Source organism: Chelon labrosus (assembly GCF_963514085.1).
Source record: "Chelon labrosus genome assembly, chromosome: 15".
Taxonomy (NCBI): Eukaryota; Metazoa; Chordata; class Actinopteri; order Mugiliformes; family Mugilidae; genus Chelon; species Chelon labrosus.
This window is the reverse complement of record NC_140348.1, coordinates 11,306,328-11,325,214: the sequence shown is the minus strand read 5'-3', so window position 1 is coordinate 11,325,214 and position 18,887 is coordinate 11,306,328. Positions and strand designations below refer to the sequence as shown.

General features: G+C 43.1%; 1 protein-coding gene across 1 annotated transcript in view; it reads left to right on the top strand.

The window, feature by feature from the left end:
• The window catches only part of LOC311500454 (ankyrin-3-like), an 85,461-nt gene that overhangs the window by 40,592 nt on the left and 25,982 nt on the right, over window positions 1-18,887 (top strand). Inside the window, exons 16-30 of the mRNA XM_084561867.1 lie at window positions 511-609; window positions 2,469-2,567; window positions 4,211-4,408; window positions 4,676-4,774; window positions 5,478-5,576; window positions 5,715-5,813; window positions 5,953-6,048; window positions 8,098-8,170; window positions 8,335-8,391; window positions 12,230-12,353; window positions 13,691-13,702; window positions 15,680-15,782; window positions 16,522-16,572; window positions 17,112-17,221; window positions 18,097-18,129. Coding sequence (XP_084417993.1) covers window positions 511-609; window positions 2,469-2,567; window positions 4,211-4,408; window positions 4,676-4,774; window positions 5,478-5,576; window positions 5,715-5,813; window positions 5,953-6,048; window positions 8,098-8,170; window positions 8,335-8,391; window positions 12,230-12,353; window positions 13,691-13,702; window positions 15,680-15,782; window positions 16,522-16,572; window positions 17,112-17,221; window positions 18,097-18,129 — 1,352 coding nt within the window. The remainder of the gene's footprint in view (window positions 1-510; window positions 610-2,468; window positions 2,568-4,210; window positions 4,409-4,675; window positions 4,775-5,477; window positions 5,577-5,714; window positions 5,814-5,952; window positions 6,049-8,097; window positions 8,171-8,334; window positions 8,392-12,229; window positions 12,354-13,690; window positions 13,703-15,679; window positions 15,783-16,521; window positions 16,573-17,111; window positions 17,222-18,096; window positions 18,130-18,887) is intronic.

The following is an 18,887-nucleotide window of genomic DNA, read 5'->3' as shown; positions in this document are numbered from 1 at the left end:
TTTATAGATGTGGAATACGAGAGGAAATGAGGACATTTGGCGTACTTTCTCAGGCTTATACGACCTCATGTTTGTGTGCTATTGAAGTTAAATTATTCATTCATGGATAATACTCATTTGTAGGTTATCACATATTTCAGTGTAGGCAATTTAGTGAATTCATAATAGTTACAAAAGCTAAAAAAAAAAAAAGGTGTCAGGATGCCAGGATCAAACTGTTTGAATGATAATGAGGATGGTTTTCCAGTTTGAGTTAAAAAAAAAGTCTTAACTTATGCTGTTATATTTGCATTTTTTGCAGTTTATTGTGCAGCTACAGACTTTACAACAAGTTGCTATGAATAAGAGCTTGCTTGCAGGCCGGAATTAATTCAAATATTCACTTCCTGTTTGAATACCCTTGTGTAACCCTCTCCTGCTGCCTCTCTCTCTCTCACTCTCATCTCTCCGTGCTCTCCATTTTCCACCTTTTTCCTATTTTGACGATGCATCTTACTTTGTGTCCAACAGAAAGGCTTCAGTCCGCTGCACGTGGCCGCAAAGTACGGCAAAATGGAGGTGGCCAGTTTGCTCCTGCAGAAGAGAGCTGCACCTGATGCTGCAGGAAAGGTGAGATGTCTGAAAAAGAAAGAGGTCTGGTGACACACATTGAAGATTTTTTTCACACGTCCATTTGCTGGAAAACATGAGCTGTCTGAGCCTGGTGAGGCCTGGCACAGAGATGAAGTGCAAAAAAAAACACATTTCCTCATTTTATAACGGTTTATTGTGGTGTGTCAGGATCAGAGGCGTAGTTTTCCAGTGACTAAGAGAAGTGAAGAAGAAAAAGTGTTAAAAACAGGATTATTTGCAGAAGTAAACTATACATGTGCAGTGGTTTAGTTTTCCTGAAGCTTTGCAAAGTGTTTTAACTTTGGTATAGATAGCGAGGTTTTCCTAAATGGTTAAAATCAGGAAGTCTTTCGGATCCTGCAACCATTTATCATTCTGCAAGTCCTTCTGTCGCCGGCCTTTATCCCGCCTGTCTCTCTGAGAGAGTAAACAGAGCCCTTTTGGAGTCGTGTTTTTCCAAGCTGCTGCTGGACACGGTGGATGGTGGGGGTAATTGTGTTGAGGAGTAGCAGGTTTAGGCCTGATCACAGCCAGCAGATGCTTGTCCTGCTGCACAAACCTTGTAGGTAGATTTGCTTTTATTCCCCTGATGCATGCACATATTGACTCAGTTAGTGCAGGCCTACTGGCACTAGCTATATGCATGTCTGTGCCACCATCTGAGAGCATTTAACATAATGGAGGTCAGGTATGATAATGATGCTTCCACAGTGCCTGGTGGTGTCACGCTAAAATCTGCCCCACTGTCAAACACACAAAGAAAGATCAGGGCTTTATTGCAGTTTAACTACACTAATTTTTTTAGAGGTGAGAAAGGGGGCAGTGAAAGATTTGGTTTTCTAAGATTTGAGCAAGAAAGCATTTTGACCCAAAATACCGTATGAATAAATCATAACGCCCCACCAAGAAATATGTAGACTCTTCACTTGGATGTCTGAGCTTCACTGTGCAGAATGATGAATGTGGAGTTGGACTACTTGCAGGGCAAACGCGTGTACACTGAGTCATTCTTCTGAGATTGAACTTTGTGTGAAGGTGCAAATATTTTGTGTTTAAATCTTGAAATACAATTTATTTGCGGCACTTGCTTTTTTTGGGCTTTAGGCTATTCCTTAAAGAGAGGCTTAAGGAGATCCTTTAAACTACAACAACATGCTGCTGCTGCTGCTTTTGCTACTGCTAGCACACTACTATTTCTTCTTTTACTGCTATGAAAACGATACGTTTCCCAGAGAAAACATGTATCTCCAACTGTGCTGCTATTGGGCGATCCTCGTCTCTGCTTGAGGCCAGCTGCTTGAGGCTACATTCGCCACGGCTAGCGTAACACACCTGAATCTGTGAAGGATCTGCACCAAATTAGGAACCAAATTTTGTCAAGGAAGAGGAATGTGTGCAATATAAATACCTGCTGCATCACTTCTTTTAAAGCTGTCCACCGTTAGCCTGACAAAGTTATAAAAGTGCAATGCTACATTGGTACTCTTCTAAGCGTTCCTTTATGGACTTATGGAATAAAAGTTTAATCACAAGCTTAACCTCAAAGCCTTTGGAGATACATTTCAATATGGACATTCTCTCTCTTTGTATCTTTTGACAATGTCATCAATGCCAACTACTTTCTCTAGATTTCATTGTGACATTTCTGCTTTAGGCTGTCTCTTGTACTAAATATCTGTGATGAGTTCAATGTCCATCTCCCGCCATCTCTCTACTTGATTTCATTTCATTTTACTTACCAGCGTGTTTGTGCCTGTGCGTGTGTTCTTCAGCGATCTTCTAATCTGGTGTTGTGTTGCATGCCTGTGCGTGTGTGGATGCGTTTCTGCATTTGTGTGTACGTGTGGGTGTTTTAGAGTGGGCTAACTCCACTGCATGTAGCCGCTCACTACGATAATCAGAGAGTGGCTCTGCTGCTGCTGGATCAGGGAGCTTCTCCTCACGCTGCCGCCAAGGTATCAACACCAATACACCTCAACACACTAAATGAATTCACCTGGCTTATGCTTCCGTTGCCATCTCAGCTCATTAACAACGTTCAAGTGCGTAATATCCATCTGTATGTATGCGCATCTTATGCTCAACCTCTTCCTCCCCTTCCATCTTGTCTAGCCTTTTGCATCATGAATGAATGTGCCGATTTTCCTTTGTGCTCTGCCAAGAGTTTGAAATCATTGACCAGCCAGAATTTAGCTCATATACTGTCAGCATATTGAGCTCAGTGGTTTGCAAGAAGCTATATTTCATATTACTCGTAAAACAAGAACCAGGCTTTGCCAGTGAATGTGAAGGCGCTGTGTTATTCTTTTCTTAACTTAGCTGTACATGTAGGTGGTTCCTAATAAAAAGTGGAGGTTTAGTTGTTGAAATGCTCGACGCACACAAACACACATGGTCAGCGACACGTGGTCAAGTTGTGGTTTGTCTCCTGCTGGGCTTGGTAGTCGGTCAAGACTGCAGTATAAGTACAAGCTGAAAGTCACGACCAACAAAAATACGGGATGAGATTCCCGATTTTATGTGGATTCCCCACTGACACCCTGCAAGAAGAGACAAAAGCTTGCAAAGCTAATTTATCTTTATCTTACCGTCTTCTCTAGTTCTCTCCCCCTTAATCTGTATCTGTCTCTCTTTATTCCTTCACTTTTCTTGTCTCCCTCCCACACTCTTAGTCATTCCTCCCTGCCTCCCTTCCACTCGGTCTCTCCCTCTATAAATTGTTTTTTCATTTGGCCGAGGTTCTTAAGTTGGTTTGCTTGGTCTAATTTAAGTACTTCTGGAAAGGGATCAATCTGTGTGTACTAGAGCAGTCGTCTAGTGGCGTTTCCACACAAATGCGAGCAGAGTCGTAAAACATGGTTCTTGGGTTATATCTCCACTCAGACAAGAGGTGATTTCATGGGCCGTTACTGTGAATGCTGTCTCTAGTTTACAAATGTTCTCTCCAAAGTGTACAAAGTGAGGAAAGAAAGATGGTGTTTGTTCCTTTTTTCTGTCTTTTCACATCGTCTCCAGGCTTCTTACTGTTGTGTTGGGAGTGAACTTTCAGATGCTTAGTTACAAGCTCTTGGTAAACATAAAATCATCCTCAGGTCTTTTCTGCCTGGCAATTACATTAAGGAATAATGTTTCCTTTTAGTACTTCATTGCATAATGTTTAAGGCGCTACAGCTTCATAATTCTCTATGAATTCAAGGCAATTTGGTTATATTTAATATTATACATGTTAAGATGTGAAGTGTTGACAGTTTTCTCTTTCCTGATTATTACATATTATTACAGTCATCAGCAGTTTGTCAGGTTTGGGTTTAATCTACCACCACCAAGTTGACAGCCTCAATTCTCTCTGCATTTATTATATACAGTTTTTTAAATGTATAATGAAAATGCCTTAAACCATAGCGATCATACAGCTTTGACCATACTTCGGCCGATAATGTATGAAGTGATTTCCATTTTGATTCAGAATGGAATAAATACATTATAGAAGCAAACATTCACTGAATTTCCTCCGTGTTTTCATGCAGCACCGATAATAACGCTATACCGACAGCTTCGGCCAGCCTCTTGACTTCTGCGTCTCTGTTGTCCTCCTCAGAATGGCTACACGCCGCTCCACATCGCTGCCAAAAAGAACCAAATGGACATCGGGACCACGCTGCTCGAGTACGGCGCGGACACCAACGCGGTGACGCGGCAGGGCATCAGCCCCATTCACCTGGCAGCACAGGAGGGCAGCGTGGACCTGGTGTCGCTGCTGCTGACCAAGAACGCCAACGTCAACGTGTGCAATAAGGTGGAATCAGTCACATTGCCGCAATATATCAAAGAAGTTGCAAAACAGCCATTTATTATTTGCTCGGACTGCACACTCACAGCAGTATACACATGTTTTACACCTGTGCCAACATGTAGCCTGCAAGCATTGCTAGAATAACCTTCTTTTTTTTTTTTTTTTAACATCCTGTTTTCTGGGAGGCTTAGAAGACTTGTTTTGCACTTCCATCATAACACATTTATTTGTCTGTTCACACATGTTTCTGTGTATCCTTTTCTCACACAGAGCGGACTTACACCACTCCACTTAGCAGCTCAGGAGGACAAGGTCAATGTTGCAGAAGTCCTCCTCAACCATGGGGCTGATGTCAACCCACAAACAAAGGTAAAGCCTTCGCAGATCGCACACACACTGCAAATACACAAACAGACCGGGGCCTTTAGTTCTCTCTTTGTAGTTTGCTGCATGCAGTTATCTTTATTTGAACTGGATTTTTCTGCACAGTTTCAGCGTACTAACGACAGCGGAAAAATACAATTACGCACCCGGTTGTCCGCAGTCATATCGGGTGTTACATAAATAAAGGATTGATACCCGAGCGGGAGGTGTTCGTGCACCACTCGCTGCATCAAACACACACGTGCGCGTGAGCACGTACATGCTATAATATTAAGTCGGCACTCTTATAACATGCAGCTCTCGTTCACTGAGGCAGACCAGCAGTAGCTGAAGGTTGGGCTGCCACAAGGTTACATGGTGTGTGTTTGTGCTGACGGGGCAGTTGTTTACAGTGAATAGGTTATTCCCTCGCTGATCTCCATTACCGTTATGCACATAGCCACATAATTCAATGGGGACGTGAAACATGATGCAGGTTTGATGTTATATACTGTATATCAAAGATAACATGCTAATTAGCAAATCCATTATTCATATAAAGCTTTAGTTGGTGTACGTTTTAAAATGCACCTCATAAAAGGTACATTTGTTTTAAACAGTTATGCAACAACCAATGTCTAATTAGCATACTCAAAATTCCCTCTTCTTTTATCTACTTGTCTTCCTCTATCTACTATCCTTTATGCAGATGGGTTACACGCCGCTGCACGTTGCTTGTCACTATGGCAATGCAAAGATGGCAAACTTCCTGCTGCAGAACCATGCAAGAGTCAATGGCAAAACCAAGGTAAACAAACACACAGATACACACACACACACACACACACACACACACGCAGCATTGTGCATTATTTTCTTTAACAGCACAATTTATTTTCCCGGACTCACCGATGGCCTTTGTGTGTGTTTGTGTCTCTCTTTCTAGAACGGGTACACTCCCCTCCACCAAGCAGCTCAGCAGGGTCACACCCACATCATCAACCTGCTGCTTCAGCATGGGGCCTCAGCCAACGATCTGACCGTGGTCGGTGCACAAACACGCTGGCACAGACACGCACTTTACAATAGAGCTGAGGCCTGATGAAATACTGAATGCTTTATTTTTTTTTTGGTCTGTTTTATGTGCACCTCATGTGAATGACTTCCTCCTTTTCCCTGGTCAGAATGGGAGCACTGCCCTGTCCATTGCCCGGCGCCTTGGGTACATCTCTGTGGTGGACACGCTGAGGCCTGTGACGGATGAAAACCTGAACACTATGGTGAGACTCTATTAACTGCATATCAAATGGTTAAAGACATATATGTATTTTTTCTATTACTTGGAAACAGGTTGCAGACTCAAGCCAGGGCAATACATTAAAATCCCCATGAATTTTAAGATGGTAGAAACACCAATACACCAGTATCTGGCCTAATGTTTGTTGTTTCTTGGAAAACAACTTAAAAATGTTGATGACTCATCTTGCACTCGTAGGCGTATACTAATTTCCATCAAATTAAATTATTTTGCACGTTTTTACGTCCCTCCCTCCACCTCCGGCTCGCGACTCAAACATTTATGAGCAGTGCCTCTACAGACAGCTGGAGCTGACCAATCAGAGGAGAGCATTCATAGTACATAGTGCTTTTCGGAAGGGTGTCACGCTCCCTAGCTCTGCTTTTCTAGGAATTGCGTAAATATGTGGAAACGAAGACAGCTCCATAATCCATTTCATGTATTTTAAATACATGTGACAGTGAGGAAATTTGCGTGCTTATATGGGAAAACTATTTCAGTTTTTTTTTGAGTACCCAGTCAGTATGAGAGTTTAAAAATACTTTTAAAAATTGTCTTACTCTGTTTAAATGACATACTAATGGGTGGCATGTTTTGCACCAAAAATTATTTACAACTTTCCAGGTTGCAGCTGAACAGCTTATCAACTTAATGCCAGCTTTATGAATATAGACATTTAGACTGATGGTTTTTAAGTTTTCTCACAGAGATGTTATGTTAATGAAGTTGCAAGTTTCTGATTCTACTTGGCAGAGCTTTCAAGGATTCTGTGACATATACGTTTTAAGAGTTTTTTACAATATTAAATAGTGTGATCTGAGTTGCTTGTTGCATTAAAAAAGTTTATCCAACAAACAACACTGACACAAAGGCAGCTGGACTGGGTTTTCTTGAGAACGTTTCACCATCCAAGTGGCTTCTACTACTGGTCTCAATGACTGGTGAGGAGTTTAGGTTTCCATTAGGATCATTTGTGGGCGGTTCCCACCTGAACCTCACATGACTAGATGTTGATTGATCTTAGGTATTTCTCTGTAAACGCACTTTGATTTTTTTTCCTACTGAGCAGCTGTATTAAACTAAATTATGCAATTAACCCCTTGCCCAAATCATATTATACGTGCAGTGCGTGTGTGAATACCTCAATTCAGCCGCAAAGTCTGTCACTCGCTATGTCACATGTGTGAGAGAGAGAGCAAGAGAGAGAGAGAGGGCTTAGATTGGAGCTTAGGGTTTCTCCTCGTATAGCCGAGGTCACTTAACAGCGATCTGATCCATGCACGTGTCTGGGAGGTGGGAGAAAAGAGAGGCAGCGGGAAGATGAAGAGTCGACTGCAGCGTGAGGGGGACTGAGAGTGAGGAGGCGAGCGAAGGGGTCACGGGAGATTCGGCACAATCAGCAGCAAAGTGAATTAGTCATATCTGTCTCTACCAAGAGTGGTGTAAGTTAAAGATCAAGGTCATTTCCCCACAGCGTTGTGTGGTTGATCCATTATTCACTGTGCTGTTTTATGCCTCCACCAGGCCTATTTTTGCAGCCTGTGGAACCTTTGCTGGTCAGTTATGTGGATTGAAATGGCCTTCAAATGCAGCATCATAACTTCTTGCTGTGACAGAGGCCACAACCAAGTTCAACCTCCATATTAGGGAATACATGTGAAGGTCTCACTTAAGTTGGAATGTAAATGTTGGACTTGTCACAAACTGACTGCAGCTGTCTGAGCTTCAGGAGATGTATTACCTTTAAATTTGGTATCATCTTCGATATACTGTATACTTCCTGTTTTCGTTGAGGCAGCTCCCTGTATTTTCTTCTCTACTCAGTGCTGCAGTCAGCTGTGAACCGTGATCAATGAGCTAGTGGGACATTATGTAATTGTGTGCGTTAGTAATATCAGGAAGTTCAAGTTTAAGCTGTTGATGTGCGTAAATATGCAGCAAACAGGCAAGAGGAGACTTGAAAGAGAAACATAATATAGTTTTTTTGCAAAACTGAATAGACTTCTTGTCCGTCTGCTCTTAATATTTGCAGAGTGCATCAGAAAAACACAAAATCAACGTCCCAGAGACCATGAATGAGTTCCTCGACATGTCAGACGATGAAGGTATGTGAAAATTTCTAAAAATGTCACCTCATTGTCATGTCCAGCCATTGAGTACTAAAATTAAATTGCTCCCAAGCGGTTGTTTTGCTTGTTGTAAAGATTAGTATGTTGCATGGTTTCCATATACTGTGTGTCATTTTCATTAACATGTGCATGTTTCACAGTTCAGGCTAATGTACCAGAAACTCTCAATGAGGACTCTTTTTCAGATGATGAAGAAGGTATTTGCCACCGGTTCGACTCTTCTGCTGTTTGTCTGCTGTCATTTAACATACTTAACATTACAACACACTTCAGCAGATCCTTCCTGCTTTTGCTATACTGCTGTTTGGCTTTGCTGTTCATTTTCATGATAGGGTTTCGAGGCAAAACCTGAATACGCCCACTCACCAGCTAGAATACACGCTCTCCACTTTCACCGAATGCTCTGTTTTTTTCTTATTCTCATCCCAATAGCCAAGAGGAGTCGAAATTTGATTGTTTTGTCTTATTTACTTCAGTCTGCCATCTTCAGACAAGCAATTAAGTCTCAGCTATTGCCGTTTTATTTCTGAAAATGAATAAGCAACAACGAACAAGCCTTGAACCGGTCAGGTCCTGTTTCTGTTCACAGACTGGCACTGCTGATGTTGTTCTCACTGCTACTTAAAGACGTAGTTGTTATTTTTAACAACTCGCAAGTCTCATATGATCCAAGATTCTCCACATCGCTAACACCTTGTGATGTGTCACCCATGATTAAACGTTGCGGTCTCTTTGCAATGAGAAAAAGAAAAAGGTAAATGTAAAACGTCGTAATTCACGTGACAGACTATAAAGAAAGCACAATCTATTAAATAACCATGCCTCATTGTATGTCATTAAACTACCTAACATTAACGATATCATAGTTAACGGTAGAGCTGCAGTGCAGTGCCAAACACTGCCAAGTTTATGGTTCAAGTCACATTGTCCCAGGCTCGCCGCTTCACTCTCCTGTCCTTTGTTTTGGAATCGCAGAGCCAACGCGCTTGTAAAATTGATGAGCTCGTTCATGGGCTGTTGCTTAGGGGACGGTCGGGGTGCAGGGGGGAGGGTGTGGAGTTTCTATGTCAGGCGATACATCTAGACTCAACAAGTACATATCAGGTGGTAGTGGATGAGTGTGCTCTGAGGCTGTACGATGAAGATGCTCATCGGTATAGAGTGTTTTCACTACCGCGCAGGAATTATAAATAAGAGGATCTATGGCCTCGTGTGCTCCACGTAAACTGTTTATACTGTGTGGATAATTCATCCGCAGTGCACTTGTGCCGTGTGGATCTGATATTCACTTAGCAGCAGAGGAATGGCCTCAGTCAGCCGCTCAGTTCAGGCCTGCACGCATTCGTCTTTAATTATAGGATATTTTTGTATTTGCTGTGTGTGAGAGTACGTTAAATACGGAGTTAGAGCAGGTAAAGAGTTTCCACAACTCTCTTTAATCCTATATGAGGAAAGCCAATCCTATTAAGCTGCAGGTTGGAGTGACTGTTGTGTGTTCTGGCCTGTGCAACCACACACGCTTATCTCTTGCTTTACAGACCACTATAGACGCTAATTGTGTAACCACTAAACTCTTGTCCTCTTCACAGCATGGAGTATTTCAAGGCCTGTAGCACTAACTTGAAGAGTTGCTGGTCCTCAATAGACAAATGTTTCTTGCCTAATTGTTATGAATTCACTTATTCTTGTGCAAGTCTTAGTGTGCAACGTGCAGGAGGGAGAACTAGAGAGGTGTTGCTCAAGACGAAACGTTGTGGTTATTTCATAATTACTTTAGCCCCGCTCCCCGTTTGACATGCAGCCAAACACCCCTTCCACCATAGAGGAGGAAAAGAGGGCAGAGGAGTGTTCAGCGAGAGTTTTCTTCCTCCCTCCGTCAGTGCCTCCTCCACTACTGAGGTTCCCAGGCGTTTGCTGAAGCGACCTGTCAGCTGACTGTGCTCTCTGCAGGGCGGTAAACACTTCCAGTGCAGCCCCCGTTGACGCGCTTCTGCCGGAGTTTGCTATGGATGCTGTTGAGCCAGGGACGCACGAACTCTCTCTCTCTCTCTCTCTCTCTCTTTAAATCCAATGAGATGAGCTTCTTTTGAGCTGCCTTCAGGAGAATTAACCCCCGTGTAGCTGCGAATGTCAGAGGGCTTGGACTTCTGTGGTTTTTGTTAAGGAGTGTTTCCTTTTTTTAAAAGCAAGGAGACGCAAAACCAAAAAAAAAAAAAAAAAAAGTTTGTGTTTTATTTCTTTGAGGAGATGCGCGCACCAGCGAAAAAACGCGCAAGTTGGTCGGAGTGGAGTTAAGCGCTTGAGGTGAAGGGAGGGCAACTTTTTCCATCAGCACCAGGAGCACTGAATGGACTGTTGGATAGTCTGACCCTCTCCCTGGAGTTTAAGCTGAGGACGTTTAGAGAAACACAAATTATTCAGGAAATATAAGCGGAGCTGTGATCAGTAGCTATGGCTGCGTTGGACAAAGGTGAGTCGTTAGGGCACCAGAGGAAGTTTAATAACATGTTAAAAAAGAAAGCCACAGAATGATGTAATCCTGTATCTCTTTATTATGTTTTTATTTTGTAGTTTTTTGTTTTCTTCCGTGTGCAGATGGATGACAGTTAACTTTAGGTTTCTGTGAACTTTCAGTTTTTTATATTATTATTCTTGTGTGTTTTAGCTTCGTTGTTAGAGAGGTCAGGGGCATGGAGGTTGACTTTTTTTCGCCTGCAATAGTGTGTGTGTTTGTGTGTGTGTGTGGTATCTGAACTTGAATGGGATGGTTATATATTATATCAGCGGGGAGCCGATTGTTTTCCAGTTGTGTCAAGTCAGACAGAAATAGCCAGAAAAACACCGGAAGTTGCGTTATTAATTTTATCTTCAGAATAAAATCTAACTAGCGATGCTGCAGGTTTGTTGGTTTAAAATACTATTATTATTATTAGAATAATTATTATCATATGTAGCCTTTTGAATTGCTGAGAAATTGGTAACATGTAGTTTATTATTAGAGCCTATGTTTCAGTTTAAATGTGCCCAGCATGACTGAATACAATACTACTACTAAGTACTACTAAAATTATATTATTTAAATTTAAAAATATCGCATATAGTAATTTCTATCAGATTAAATATTAACAGCATCATCTACAGATTCGTTGGGTCTATAAATTAAAAAAATAACCACAACAAATGAGAGTAGTGTATTAATTGAACCTTTATTATTGATTCACGTATTTTTCTTATATTTTTTTCTTGGGAAATTTATGTCGTCATTTAATTAGATGGCATTTTACCCGAGTATAAGGGTGTATGTGATTTTCGCTGTCAAATGTTTTGACAGCGAAAAATCCTTTCGCCGCTGGTTTTATTTTGAAATTTGACACCGGAAGCGCTCGAGCGCCTCGTGTCACCTAACTTGATGGTGTTTTAGTGTCTGATCGGAGTGCGGCAGTGCTGAAGGTAGGGGGGAGGGGCTGCGGTGAAGGAGCAGAGTGTTGCAGGCAGGACAGAGCCGGACATGAGGGAGAAGGAGAAACACTGTCGCCGCTCCGGCGGCTTCATTGACCGGCGTGTCATCGTCCACCGGTCCGCCGATCGAGGTGCGGTGCGGTTCTGCACTTTCCGCTTATTCTTTGCTTATTGTGCTCAGGCTTTGGTGGCTGTTAAACCCTCTGCTGCGCTCTGTCTGTTGAGTGTTGTGAAAGGAGCTGCGTTTGGTTTTACAGGAGAGCCCCAGATATACCGCAAAGTGGCTTTGCTGCTGCCTGTGATTTCTCTAATATTATCACTGTCTGTATTATCACTGTCTAACCTCTGAGACAGTCTTCCAGCTTCTTGTTTATTTCTGTGCCACAATGAAATGTATAAGGAAAGTTGCAGTGGGTTATAGTTGCAGTGGTGTTGATAATTCATAAAGGCCCTCTCTAAGTAATGAAATAAGATAGACACTGGTGAGCAGTGGGGCTTGTTTTTCTGTGCCGGGATGCCGCATCGCCTCTCTGACTTGGACTGACATTTAAAGTTGTGATTTCCTCCCTCCACCAGGTGAGGATGCTATGACCGGGGACACGGACAAATACCTGCGGCCTCAGGACCTCAAGGAGCTGGGGGATGACTCTCTCCCTCAGGAGGGCTACATGGGTTTCAGCATAGGAGCCCGCTCAGCCAGGTAGGCACCTGTCCCTTTCATTACATGCACTTTAAAATTGCTGATGCACTGCCGTGCGCTGGTCCACACACATTGTACTTATATTGTACACTACGGCCAGGCTATGTGTACGTAACTGATTGATGCTGTGGTCGACCATTAAAAACACACATATATATGATGTGATATGTCCACTCTCTCCAGCGAATATACACGTATGCAAACCCATACACTCAGAGGATAATGGAAATCACCAGAGGAAGCAGCTGGAAAGTTTCCATCTAATGATTCACCCTGACAAAGTGATTCAGCGTTTTGCGTGACCTCATTCAAACCCAGGCAGAAATTACAAGTGTAGTCAAAAAAAAAAAAAAAAAAACGAGAGATAAAAGCTGAATCTTTGATTCCTGAGTGAACAGCTGCACTTCGGGACACTTTCAAACACTGGGCAAAGTGTGTTGTGGAAAACTGGCAAGCTCCGGTGAAAACATGTCAGCGGCGCACAGGGCGAGTGTTGTGCAGACCCCAGAGTGCATTGTGGCCACGCTGACAGATGGCAGGTGCTCTGTGATGGCTGGATTGATAAAAACAACAACGCTAACTGTGACAGGAAGCTGCTAGCGTCAGCAGGGCTCAGCAAACAAGGGGAATTAAATGGAGAGATTCCATGTAAACAAGTTTGTTTGATCGGCTGATACTGGAAAGAGTTTTCACAAAGTTCACGCACGGGATTAGTGACAAATACAATCACGTTATACCGTTTAAGTGTTTGAATTTTGGCTCATTTGCACAAACAGTGCAAATGTTAGTTTCAAATCCAACCGTTGTATCTTTCCATTGAAGCTACTCCTTATCATGAGTTGCACATAAAGTGCTTAGAGTGCCTTATTTCATTAAAACTCTGCAGAAACTTTACTACTTCTTATTTTCTAATTGCTTACACATTAACCAATTGGTTTCTAAGCTGAAACAGATTTAAAAACTGTTGACTTGTCTCTTTGCAGGGGTGTGAACGTAAAGCTGTGAAAATATATCAAATCATTTATTGAGCAATGAATGTTTGACGCTGAGCAAGTTCTTTTCCTTTCCTTATCTTTCTGTTTATGGCATCGACATTGCATGGTCTGCTTTTTGACTGGGCTGCACACACACAACCTCATGTACAGCAAATCCAAGAAAAAAAAAAAAAAGAAGGAAATGATGTGTCCAGCTGCGTAGCGTTCGACCATGCAAGAGCATCTATGTCATATGGGAAAAGAGAAAGCTACATCACGCTCGAATGTCTTCGAAATGCTTTGCTTTTCACTTTTCTGTTTTGTTCTTTTCCTTGTCCTCCTGCACCCTGTCCCTCATTCTAGCCCTAGAATCAGGTAAGAAAAGAGCAGCAGTAGTAGTTAGCTGTGAATGGTATCTCTCCCCCCCGTCATCCACCATTCATTCATTCCTTCCACATTGGCTCCAATCCTCCAGTGTCACTGTCTCTGTTTGTGATAGCAGATTAGTAGCTTACGTGTTGTATTCTGACGTCATCCCTCCATTTTAGCTAATCTACATCCACCTCATGTTCTCATCAGTCTAACAAAACCATCACGTCTGCAAATGGAAAATGGTTTTTATGTTTTTTTTAATGCAGGTTTTTGGAGGACATGTGAAAATAAAATCTGCAGTTGTTTTTTTTTTTTTTCGTCTTTGGTCTGAGTCGTGTGGACTAATCCCCTAACTTTTTGATGTGGCTTCTTCTGAAGCGTCTAAGTGTAACTTCCAGGGATCAAACACATCATTGTATTGATAATCCATCCCTCTGATTGCTCGGTTAGCTGTCTGAGATGTCCCTGAATCATTCTTACTGGTCAGTGATGGGTTTGCAGAGATGGAAATTACATACACCGGTGCATTCCCGCAGGTTTCATGTGGATGCAGTTGCTAAAATGTAGGGACACCGACGTACACGTGGAGATGCGTGTGAGAAAATGGGAAGTGTAGTTTTCAGCAAAGCAGACGCAGTGATGGTGGAAAGAGGAAGGAAGGCGGCAAGGGTGGATGGGGTAAGGGGGAAGCAACAAGATCAAAAGTGAAAACAGTCGTCAGTGGAGTGGATTGACTGCACAGTGCAGTCTCAGTGACATGAAATGGAGAGCATCATTATAAGGAAGAAAAGAGGACAAGCAGGAGAATCAGAAAGAACGCCGGAAACACATGGGGAAAAGAAAGAGCATGGATGTTTTAGGGAGGAGAGGAGGATGGACAGAATGAGAAAGAGGAGGAAGCTGTGAAGAACAAACAGGGTCTGGGTGAGAAGAGAGGAGAAGGGGGGGGGGGGGGGGGGGTTAGCAATGTGGAGTCCATTCAGTCTGTACAGAGTTGCTTGGTAACTTGGATGGCGGGGTAGGCAGGCTGTGCTGAATAAAGGCCTTCTCTCTGTGCTGAATAGTGTGCCCACTCCAACATGCTGAGGGCTGCATTTTCTCCCCCCCCCGCTCCCCCTTTCTCCCCCTTTCGCACTCACGCACGGCGCATCAGTACACAAACATAGTGTGCATTCAGAGAAAAGAAGGCACCGCTCTTTTGATGCGCTGCGTCCGAGCCCCTTATCGTGCACAAACGCATAGAAAATGCGCACTCCTCACGTGTGCCGTCTGAGTGCGCATACACGCCAGAGGTCATCGTGGATTCAACCGTTTAGGCTCCTCTGTGCTAATCAAGTCCCTGTAGAAACCTGAAAGGAATCTACAGCACTGCATTGAGGCCGGGATGCTGCAAAAATAGGCACGCGTCACCACACCGAGCCATAAAGTCAGACTGCTGCAGCAAGGCGGGTAGAAACGATCGGCTTCCGCTCTTTGCATTTTGCTGCTCTGAAACAGGTCCAGGTCAGCTAATCTTAGAATGAAACAATGTCAGTCTTTGAGCTGGAGTCGGAGTTATCAGTTGAAATGTCACTAACACAAGATCCAGTTCCTGCAGGCCACTAATTTGTCATCTTTTAGAAACACTTAGTTACATCTGTGATCCATGACGTACAACAACCACACCTCCATAGAGAAATAGTGTTCTTTCTATCTGCACACCTCTCTTCTTCCTCTTTCCCTTTATCTCCTACTGCAAACAAACTGCCCTCGCTCTCATTTCCATCTCTGAATAACCTGCTGCAGTATCTTATCCTCGTTCAGCTGCGGGCTCTTCCGCCTCTCTCTATTTTCCACCTATTTGACTCTCTGTGCAGTCAGTAAAACCTGGTTCCCTGGAAGTTGCATGTAGTAATGGATTCCCTGCTTTTTGTTTTATGCCGTGTCCCCCTGCTCGTCACTTGTTGTCCCCGCGCCGCTGGGTTGCGTGGTAACATGTAGCCTCCGCTCCTTCAGTTCGGATAGGTCCAACACACTCAACCGGAGCTCCTTTGCGCGAGACAGCATGATGATTGAGGAGATTCTGGCCCCGACCAAGGACACGGTAAGATCCATTTCTTGTTTCCTACTTCTGTTTCTTTTCTTGCTCTTTTGTCCCTCTATACTCCTTTTCTCGCCTTGTAGTCAACTGTTGGTACCTCTGGCTATCTGTATTTCAAGCTTCAACCATGTCTATGTGCTCTGTCCTTCTGTCAATGGCCTGATGAACACACAGGCTGGCTGGATTAAAGCAGGGAGCAGGGTAGCTTTACTTGTCTTGCACAAAGGTCATAGCAGAAGTAGTGTTAATGCCGTGCCTGCTTTTGGCAAAGTGCTGAGGGTGAGTGTACAGCACCTTGACTAAAGGTTTATTCAAACCTCAGGGTTTTTGGGAGGCCCCCTTTACTTTTGCGTGGAAAACTGCAACGATTTGCAGATTTCATCCTGGCTTGTCTAAAGCTTGTTTTGGTGTTCGAAAGCAAAGACAGAAACACTGGCCTCATAAATACTATTACAAGTATCTTGTTAAGTTCACTCAGTCACTCACTCAGGACTAAACCTATACACAGCCACAATATATAGATAACTCGTTTCAGGTGCCGACAAATACCTGAAAGTATACTTTTTTTTTTCACATTTGCTTGGAATTTTTGGATGATCTTGTCCTCAGGCAAATAAAATCCTGCTTTTTTTTATTTGGTGCAAACTGACTCCTTCAGTCAAACAAAGCAGCGTACATTCATATATCTGGACCACAGCGTCTCCTCAATGCAACTTCTGAACTGCTTCTCTTCTCCCCTAAGCTTCAGAGTGTCTGTAAAGACATTTCCTATTTGGTTGACCCACTCAACAAGGTATCATTGTCGATGGCCGCCTCATGACTCATCCGTCGGTTTTGTTGTTTCTCCGTCTCAGTGGTTGAGCTCCACTTTCTCTTCAGTTTTCTTTGTTTTGGGTTTGTGCCATTCTCATCTCTTGCGCTGCTGTTTAGTCAGTGCTTGTTCCCATGCTCCTCTCAGTGATTCAGCGTTCACATACGTGATCATTTATTAAAGCTGATTTCTGGCATCATAATTGTTGCATGTTTTTTTTTTTTTGTTTTTGTGCCTGTTTCACTGTGTTTATTGTGTCCGGACTGTGGTGATCACAAACCAAGAAAGCTAGGGTCATGTCCGTCCATCTATGCAATAATTGATCTTTGGCACTCTTATCTTCTTAGCTCTTTCCTACTGCTTCTGTCCTTTATTCCAATCTGGTCAATGATTATCAACTTTATATCTTCCTCAGTTTCTCATCCCTTCAATCTCAAGTTTTTTTTTTCTTTTCATCTTCGTTCTTCTGTCCTGCTCTTAAATTTTAACCCCTCTCCTCTTCACCTACCCTCTTCTCCCAGCACCTCGCTGTGACCAGAGACTACAATACAGAATGTATGCGACGCTACAGCTGGACCCCTGACACTATGGACCACAGCCACAACACTGTGTCAAGCCCCATTCACTCTGGGTAAGAACACCGTCTCGTCCCATCTGTCAGATATATATATATATTCACCAGCATGCACACACTTAAAGTACATGTGAAAGTTGTTCTGCGTGCACCTGCAGACACGCGCAGGGCATGCACGTCCATGCCACTACTGCAGAAATCGCACATTTTCCGTGCTTACTGCTCAAAACTGTTGTAACGCCTTTTGTTCTCCCCCAAAAGAGTCAATATTTAGCGGAGCCTGCAGCACCGATGCAGACAAGGTGCAGGGCTGTGGGATTTCTGCAGCGCTGCTACTGTGCACATGACATTACAACAGCGAAAGACACATCCTCTAAAGCTCTCGTGTCACGCCATGAGTTTGGAGACACAGTCCAGAAGTCCTCCCTTCCACCACCACCGCCATGTTCACTGACGTTACACTATTTCTGTCATTAGAGAAACAAACCACAGGCTCTGCGTGAGCTCATGGTGCGGTGTGTTTCATTTGGATAAAGCGATAAGGTTTAGCTTTCATGTCATTTGCATACTTTGAATAAATGACATCATTAGAGGTCTGCTTTAAATAAACCGTGCTGTCATTGCGCGGAATGTTTTTATTGGTGTTACCTTGTAAAGTTGAAATACTGGGATCTTTCATGTGCATTTTTTTTCTCTTTGTTTCTATTTTTGACTCGTTATTGTGTCGTCGGGGCTTGTCTATTTAGACATTACTTTGCTGATTGTCATCCTCTGTGTATGCTGTTTCCCTTGTTTTTCCACCCTTGCGCTTTTTAGTCTCCTTTCATCTTCAGTAGTTATCACAGATCCCAGCCGTGATTATGAAAGTCTAATACTAAAACCAGGCTCTGGGGGTTTGCCTCCTGCATTGTCTCCATGTGTTTATTTTGCAGCCTCTCCTCCCCGCTCCCTCAGTATGACTCCAGGTGATGATTGAGTCCGCTGCTTTCACCCATGATGCCGCAGTGACGCCACTCGCTCCTCCACCTCTGTCTCCCTCTCATCCCGTCACTGTCTCTCCTCTCTCTCCTCCAGCCTGTGCTCGTCCCATCTGTGTGGTCTGGTGTTTCATTTGCACTGCTTAGATTTTAGACGTGTGAAGTCGACGTGTTTGGGAGTCTTTTATTGATGTGCCATGTTTCTGTCTCTGTCACACTAAAAATAAATCTTCTTCAGAACCTTTCAGGGTTTTACAAGACACAATATAGAACACATATATAACATAACACTTCTTTGTATGTCTACACCTAACCTCATTCTTACTGGTATATTTGATTCATTTACTATATTAATTGAATGCCAAAACAAAGGGACACATCACTTTGCAGTCACATTAACCCTATCTTGGTGAAACATTTGTGGAGGTGTTTAATATTTGATCACTGAATGCTGCTTTAGAGCGACTGAATCTGTGGCGACGATCTCACCTTCAGCCTCAGAAACTAAACTTTCTGCAACTTCATTAGCACCCTGTTTAGTTTCAGACAGCGTTAAATGTTCTAAATGGAGGCAGGTGAAGGTGCCAAGTTTCAGACCTCAAAGCATCTTCTTATTTTTCCTTCTCTCTATCGTCCTCTCTCTTGACCTTTCTCCGTTTTTGTTCGTTTCTTTCTATCCCTTACTTTATTTGGGTGTACGGTGATCACAGCATGGGAATCGTCTTCCTCACTTGTATCCGTGGTTT